General features: G+C 52.4%; 1 protein-coding gene across 1 annotated transcript; it reads right to left on the bottom strand.

The window, feature by feature from the left end:
* Window positions 1-1,155: 1,155 nt before the first annotated feature.
* Window positions 1,156-7,312, bottom strand: C1QB (complement C1q B chain). Its single transcript, XM_003415369.3, has 3 exons — window positions 7,194-7,312; window positions 3,095-3,298; window positions 1,156-1,884 (listed from the first exon to the last, which is right to left on the bottom strand). The coding sequence occupies exons 2-3, from the start codon at window positions 3,273-3,275 to the stop codon at window positions 1,310-1,312; spliced, it is 756 nt and encodes a 251-aa protein (XP_003415417.1). The 5' UTR covers window positions 3,276-3,298; window positions 7,194-7,312; the 3' UTR covers window positions 1,156-1,309.
* Window positions 7,313-7,747: the final 435 nt, after the last annotated feature.

Genomic DNA, 7,747 nt, shown 5'->3' with positions numbered 1-7,747 from the left:
CTATGCCTGTGGCCTCTGACGATAACGCGACAAGTCTTTACTGAGCGGCCACCGTGCATCTTGGCCCTGTGGCAAGGAACTCGCAGCCTGGCTGGGGCTGGGGTTCAGGATTGGGGAGGCATAAGAGAAAAGCCAGAAGCAGGCGTGCGTGCTCAGTGACCTGGAAGAGTGAGAAATGGGGTTAGAGGAGGTCAGAGGAGCCTGGAAGCTGTGCGGGCTGGACTGACTGGGCTTCAGGGAGGAGGCGTGGCTGGGATTCAGCTTTAAAGGATGGTTAGGTAGGCAGAGTGGAAAGTCTAGGTGGGGTGGGGAAAACAGTGCCAGGAAAGGCACTGAGGCAGGGCCACGGGACTTGTTGAGAAGACAAAAAGAGCCCCGTTGGTCTGGAGTGGCGACATTCTTTGTCTAGGAAAGGAGGGAGTGAGGCTGGGAGGCCAGGCCATAGAGAGACTTAATGCCAGCAACATAGGCTGGGACTATCTCCATTTGGCAGTAGGGAGCCACTGAAGGTTTTGAGCAGGAGAGTGACTACTCTAACTGGGTGGTTGAGCTTGTGCTAGGCTGGAAAGATACTGGGAGGGAGAACATGTGGGAAAATCAAAAGGGGAAGCGTCCTGGCTCCAATGACTTGGGAGGAGGCCTCCCTGATCCCTTGGGTGGGAGTAATGTGAAGATACAAGTAAAACCTCTTTGGGGGCTGGTCTAGACATACATGGTCTAGGCATACTGTCTTAAAAGAGGTCTTAGGTCAGCAGTGGGCAGAACAGGGCTCTGGAGTCAGACCTGCCCTTGAGTCCCACTCGGCTGTGGGATCATGGACGATCCCTTTGCCCCTCCAATCCTCAGTTTCCTCCTCTATCAACTGGAAAAGATCCAACTTACCTCCAGGGAAAAGTGTGAGGATTAATGAGAGAATGAGAAAAGAGTCTAGCTCAGTGTTTGGCGCATACAGGTACTCGACAGATGTTCCCATCCCTGTAACCCACTGTGTGGCTGGCGCAGAGCGGGGCAGAGAGCACCCCTCAAGTCACCTCTGCTTTCAGAGGTTATTCATTCATTTATCATTCATTCATTCATTGTTCATTCAGTCAACCAGCCTCTCTGAGCACTACTGTGTGCCAGGTGCTGGGACACAGAGTTGAATCAGACCACTGTCCCTTGTCCTTGAAGAGTTTATTTAATCATTTCTTCAGCAACATTCATAGAGGCCTGGCGTGTGCTTTGGCTGGGGGTGGGGTGGTGGGTGTTCGGGGAAGTGAGTGTTACTAGCAGGGGAGGGGGTGGGTGGCGGTGACTCTGCCCCACCAGGTCACGCCTCTGCATCCGGGAAGAGCAGGAACCCGGAGAAGATGCTGTTGGCTCCCTCCATGCCCAGCAGGGAGTTCTTGTCAGTGGCCTGGAGGAACACGTTCTCCCCCTGGGCCAGCTTGAGGACCACGCTGCCCATGGTGACCTGGAAGGTGCTCTGGACGTAGTCGCAGAACGTGACCACCTTCTGCACGCGTTCCCGGCCTCGGACGACGTTCACGCACAGGTTCCCGCGAGAGCTGGCGTGGTAGGTGAAGTAGTAGAGGCCAGGCACTCTGCAGGTGAACTTGCCGCTGCGAGGCTCGTAGTTGTTGTTCTCGTTGGTGATCACGTGGTCGAAGCGGATGGCCTGGTCCCGACGCAGGGGAACGTTGATGTTCCGCAGGGCAGAAAAGGCTATTTTCTGCGTGGCCTTGTAATCTCCTGATTCGCCCTTGGGGCCACGGGCTCCAGGGGATCCTGGGGAACCTTTGGGGCCAATGGGGCCCTTGGGGCCAACCTTTCCTGGATTTCCAGGGGTCCCGGGATCCCCCTTCTCTCCAAACTCACCATGGTCTCCAGCTAGCCCTGGTAGCCCTGGAAAATCAGAGACAAGAGAGAGGAGGAGACCAGAGATCATTGAGAACAAAAGGCCAGGAGGCAGGGGAGCCTGGCTGTGACTTTGGGCAAGTCCCTGCCTCTCTCTTGTACGACCTCCCATTTGTAAAAAAAAAAAAAAAAAAAGATGGGGAGGTCCAAGAGGGCCTCTGAATTTCCTTCTGTCCCGGTGTTCTGTGTGTGTGATATGCTCACCACTAACAGAGATTAATGAGCGTGGGGAGAAGTGTGGTATCTCCCTAGGAAAATGCTGGGTCTGTCCTCCTCATCAGGTACCCCAACCTGGGCTTAAGTCTACAGCAAGGATAATAAATTCTTAGCACATATACTATCCCTCTCTACTCCCTCACCCATGGCAGACATCCTTAATCAATCAGAGCACTCCTTCTTGCTGAGCCTGGCAGTGGGCCTTAGACTGCTTCTCAGTACAACACCCGAAAGCAGCCACTACCAGTCAGGTTGGCATAACACAAGATAAAAACTTGATTTTTTCAGTACAGTGGCAGAGCAAAGTGGCTGAGAACATAGGCTCTGGGGACAGACAGATGTGCTTCTAATGTCACATCTGCCATTATTAGTTGTATCACCTCGATTGAGTCATAGTCTCTGAGGCTCAGCTTCCTCATCTGTAAAATGGGGATAATGATATTTTGTGGGATGGTGAGGATTGAACGAAATTAAGTAAGTCTAGTGGCTGTCACAGAGGATTGCTCCATAAGCATGGTTAAATGAATGAATTACTTTTTGCCAAGGGTTTTCATTGGGGACAGCTGTTATTTGAACTCTACAACAATCCTGGAAAATTATTATGGTCTTCATTTTACCAGTGGGGAAACAGCAAGTCAGAGAGGTGAAGCCACTTAGCCTGGGAATAAATTCAAACCCAGGACTGTGAGATTTCAACACCAGGGATCTCTCTCTCCCTGGATTTGGTGGCAAGAGATCCACAGTCTGCTCTCAGCCTGTTATTAGTGGGTTACCTTGGCAAGTCAATAACCTTTCTGGACATCAGTTTCCCCATCTGTAAAATGGGAATCAGAGTTCCCTCCTCACAAAGCCGTTGGAAGACTCAGCAAGCTGATGGATTTGCAAGTGCTTTTGTAATCTCTAAGGTAGGCAACTGTGACTGAGAAGGCAGGAGATGGGGCCATGGTCAGTGACACCAGTGTGTCCCCAAAGCCCATGGTACCTTTCTCTCCCTTTATCCCTGGGGTCCCAGGTTGGCCATTGGTGCCAGGTGGCCCAGGGATGCCTGGGATGCCCGGGATGGTCCGGGGCCCAGAGCAGCTGATCTGGGCCCAGGAGACACCAAGTAGACTGAGGAGCAGCAGTGGCAGCAGCACAGGGATGCCGGCCCACAGGGTCTTCATCACCACACAGTCTCAGCTGCCTCCTGAAGAGGGAGAAGATGCAGGGGGTTACTACCATGGGGCTGCCAATCATTCATTCATTTGTTCATGTGTTCACTAAGTTCTCCTATGCACCAGACCCTGCTCTAGGTGCTAAGGATGCAGTGATGAACAAGACAGGTGTGGTCCATACCCTGAGGGAGCTGACAGCCTAGGTGGAAGGCAGACAGTAAACAAGTCAATGTACAATAAAGTTAGAGACTCTGATTAGTGTTGCAAAAGAAATGAGAGGGTGCTGGGAGGGAGAGTAACTGGGCTGGGGTGGGAGGTGGCTGCTTTAGCGAGGGAAGTCTTCCCATGGGGAAGGTTTCTAGCCAGGGGGTAGGCCTTTCTGGGGAGTGACATTTAGGCTGAGACCTGAAACATAGAAAAGGTTGGGACGAGAGTGTCCCAGGAGGAAGGAATGATGAGGCAAAGGTCCAGAGGTAGGACAGAGCTTGGAATGTTGAGGATTATCAGGGAGGCTGATATAGCCTGAGGATAGTGAGGAGTCAAAGTGATGGGAGGTGAAGTAGGCAGGGGCCACTGTGGGGTCTTGAAGGCTGTGGCATATGGGAGTGGGATTTTTTCTCCCGTGTTGCCATTCATTGGAGCTCCTAAATTCAGGGTGCCCTGGTGGAGCAGTGGTTAAGAGCTATGGCTGCAAACCAAAATGTCAGCAGTTCAAATCTACCTGCCGTTCCTTGGAAACCCTATGGGGCAGTTCTACTCTGTCCTGTAGGGTCACTATGAGTTGGAATCGACTCAATGGCAACTGGTTTGGGTTTGGTTTGGATACGGTTCCTGCAGTGGCCATTTTGCATCCTCAGAGCACCCCTGCATTGTAGAAACTATTATTTTTACATTGAAGAGGACACCGAGGTTCAGAGAGGCCAAGTCACTTGCTCAGGGTCATACAGTAAGGAATGGAGCCATGACTCAAACCCTGGCAGTCTGGCCCTGAAGCCAGTGTCCCTGCCAGCATCCCAGGCCATCTCTGCTGGCTGACTACTCTCAGGTTCCTCCAAGAGTTGCTGGCCCTGGCAAGAGCGTGGTGATGCTCTTTCTTAATCTGAGAAGTAGGAAGAAGCCTGTGGGTCATCCTGGCCTGGTCAGCCCAGTTTGGCAACACCGCATGGCATTAATTCTCAGGACAGAAGAAACCTTAAACTTCATCCAGTCCAGCCCTCCTAAGTAATATCACTGACAAAGGCTCTTCCATTCATGACTTGCACTGTTTCACTGACAGGCAACTCTCTACGTACTGAGGCAGCCCATTCTGCCATTGCCCAGATTCAAATTTCCCCTGTCCTTCAAGGCTTTCTCCTCCAGGAGCCATCCCTTGTCACCCCTTACCCCATCATCAGCTCCCTGTCCTGAGCTGTTTCCCATTCTTAAAGTGGGAGAGGAGATTGGTCCCTGCCACCTCTCAGGGTAACCGTGTTAATTCAGATGAGACCATGGATGGAAAAGGATCATGAAGCTCTGAGCTCTTGTTGGACTTGTTGCTCCCTTTGCCATCGCTGTTGTTGTCAGACCCTCACACGACCTTGGGGAAGTGAGTTGTGGTTATTTTCCCCATCTTGCAGATCAGGAAACAGAGGCTCGAAAATTAGAAAGCAACTTGCCCCAAGTCACCCAGGGAGTTGGTCCGTGGCTCGGCTGTGGCCACACCCCTGCCCTCTCTGCCTCACTCTGGTCTTGCCAATTCCAGAATTTGATAAGTAGAGGGGCTGGATGAGACCCTCAAAACCTGCTAATTTTTGACTTATACATTCTGAACATCCGCTTCAGTCCCTCAGTCCAGTCCTAATCAGTTTATGAAACATGTCCTAACTCCCTGGGTTAGGTGCTGGCCACCAAGGAAGGGAAAGCTGCAAAGGTGGATGTGACCGGGGCCTGCCAATGACGGGCGGAGGCTTCGGGCAATCCCACTTATCTCCGAGTATGCATCAGCCTCACTCTTGCTGGAGGTTTACAAAATGACAACTCGAATAATCTATGCATTGCCACCCTCCAGGTGCCAGGCTCTGCATCAAATGCTTTACATGCCATTATCTCATTTAATTTGATCCTCACAATGGCCCTCAGAGAAAGCACTCTCGCTGTCTCACTTTACAGATGAGGAAACTGGGATTAGAGAGCACAAACACTTCGGCTAAGGCCACGTAGCTCCTGTGCAGCTGGGATCCAAACCCATGTCTATATCAGATCTGAAAAACGTACAGGGCTCTGTCGTTAAGAGGTTGGTTGGAGAGGCCGGTGGTTAAAGCTTGGGCTTTGGAGTCAAAAAGCCTAATACAAGGAGTCAGTGCATGGAGCACACTCAGAATTGTGCTGGGTACATGGCCAGTGCTCAGGAAAGGCGGCTTTGGTCATTACTGTTATTGTTACTGTTGTTGTGATTAGGCAGCAAACCTTCACTGGGTAGTGACAGCCCTGGGGTGTCATAATGAAAGCGATGCTGCCAGGGTTCAAATCCAGCCTCTGCCACTTCTTAGCTAAGGGCCTTGAGCAAGTCACCTTTCTCTGGGCTCAGTTTCTCCATCTATCAAATGGGGATAATACTAACCTTTACCTCATAGGGTTAGTGTGAGGTCAGATGAATGAGGGCCCGCGACAGAGCCTGGCATGCTGTAATACTTCATGAATGTTGGTTATTTTATTATTATCACCATCATCCAAGAATCCCCAAGTTTTGGGACAGGAGTGAAGATGGTTGAAGAAGTAAAAAGAATCCATTCCCTTTGGGAGGTTAGGCTTAGGCAGGGGGCTCTCTCAGGCAAAAGCAGCCCAGGGGTGGAGAGCCCTGGCCAGCCTTGGGAAGCTGGGTCCTGACTGCTGATGAGACTTGGACTTCTTGGGGAAGCTGGAGGGGTGGTGGGGTGAGAGTGGGAAGATCTGGATTCTAGCCCATTTCAGAGGCCCCCCAAGTCTCAGGCTTGGGGGAGGACATAAAACTTATCTGGTATGACCGCCCCCAGCCTCTGCCAATCCACGGTCACTCTTAGCCTTGCTCCTCAGTCTCCCCCGCATCACTGACCCCTCCATCTCCTTCTAGTCCTGACAGTCCCTCTCCTCCTCCGACTTGGAGTCAGGCTAAGTTGACCTTGTCCTCCCCTCTACTGCTACCTCATTGCATGACCTCTCTGAGCCTGTTAGACGATGGCAGTTTCTACCTGGCAGGGCTGCCAGAAGAATTGAATGAGGTGAAAGCTAAAAGAAATAAGGCCCCTAGTGCCTGTCCCCACCCCCACCTTTATAAACATCATTGAGTTCATGCAGTACTAGTAATTAATTAATCAGTCACAGTTCCACCTGAAAATCAAATTATTTCCTTGAGAGAGTCCAGCTGAGCTTTCTCAGCAGACTGACAGGAAGTGAGAGAAGCAAGGTGTTGTGGAGTGCTGGGCTGGGCAGAGGGAGACCTGGGTTCTAATTTCACCTCTGCCTCAGGTTTATCGATGTGTTTGAGCCAGGCAGGGTAGGGTGTTAGGGCTTGGTGAGCCTTATATCCCAGCAGCCCTGGAGAAAGGTTCTGTTGTTCCCAGGCTAACGGGGGTTAGGTGACTTGCCCAAGATCACCAGCACATAAGAGGCAGAAGTAGGATTCAGCTCAAGTCTCTGTGACCCCAAAGTCCTTATGCTGGTGGCTCCAAATATTAGCCACCGCCCCCCCCCCGCCCCCGCTGCCCCGGCCCACAGCCCCTATCACCTGGCCCCTGCGTGGCAGCAGCCTCCTAAGATCATCCCCAGAGAGTCTGATTCCTGTAGGCCTGGGACTGGGCCCAGCAATCCCCGCTGCCAGCAAACACCCCAGGGGCTCGTCTTGAGAATCACCACCCTCTGCCGTCTTGGCACTGCTGACCAGACCCCCCAGGTGCTGATCCCTGTCCTCACCTGGGGACCTGGTGTCCTGTGATTCTGCAAGCCTGGGCAGGAGCAGGGCTCGGAGCCGGGAGCCTGCTGTGCTCAGTACCAAGCGGAAGTTCCATTCTCTGGAGGCTGCAGGAAGGCCCTTCCCCTGCCGGGCCCCCTCCCCATGACCCCATTCTCACCCCTTCTTCCCATTCTCACCCCTTCTTGCTGCCTTCAGGCAGTTTCAGGTCCTGTTTCTGCAACCCAGAGGGGGTTCGTGTAAATGGGCTGGGTAGCTGGTGTGCTTGGTTTTGCTAACTCAGCAGCTGTGGGAACAGGCTGTCCCAGGGAATGCCCACAGCTGGTAGCTCACCTCCCAAGGCCCTCTGACCTCATGGTCTTCTTCAGGGGATAGAAGTGTCACTCCATGAAATAATAATGTGGCCAGCCTGGTGCCTGAGCACTAGATTGGAGTCAGAGACCCTGATTTGTGTTCTGGCTTTGCCACTTACCACCTGAACATTAGCCGAGGGGACCCACAGGAGCCCCAATTTTCTCCTCTGTATAAGGGGGCCATAATCACACCTGCTCTGCTG

Source organism: Loxodonta africana, chromosome 3 (genome assembly GCF_030014295.1).
Source record: "Loxodonta africana isolate mLoxAfr1 chromosome 3, mLoxAfr1.hap2, whole genome shotgun sequence".
NCBI classification, from domain to species: domain Eukaryota; kingdom Metazoa; phylum Chordata; class Mammalia; order Proboscidea; family Elephantidae; genus Loxodonta; species Loxodonta africana.
The sequence above is the reverse complement of the archived record's forward strand: the minus strand, read 5'-3'. Positions and strand labels throughout refer to the sequence as shown.

What these genes read in the sequence shown, in the direction of transcription:
- C1QB (XM_003415369.3), bottom strand. Translation starts at nt 3,275, where the DNA reads ATGAAGACCCTGTGGGCCGGCATCCCTGTGCTGCTGCCACTGCTGCTC. An exon ending in AGGGATAAAGGGAGAGAAAG is followed by an intron (nt 1,885 to 3,094) that starts GTACCATGGGCT and finishes CTGATTTTCCAG; the next exon opens with GGCTACCAGGGCTAGCTGGA.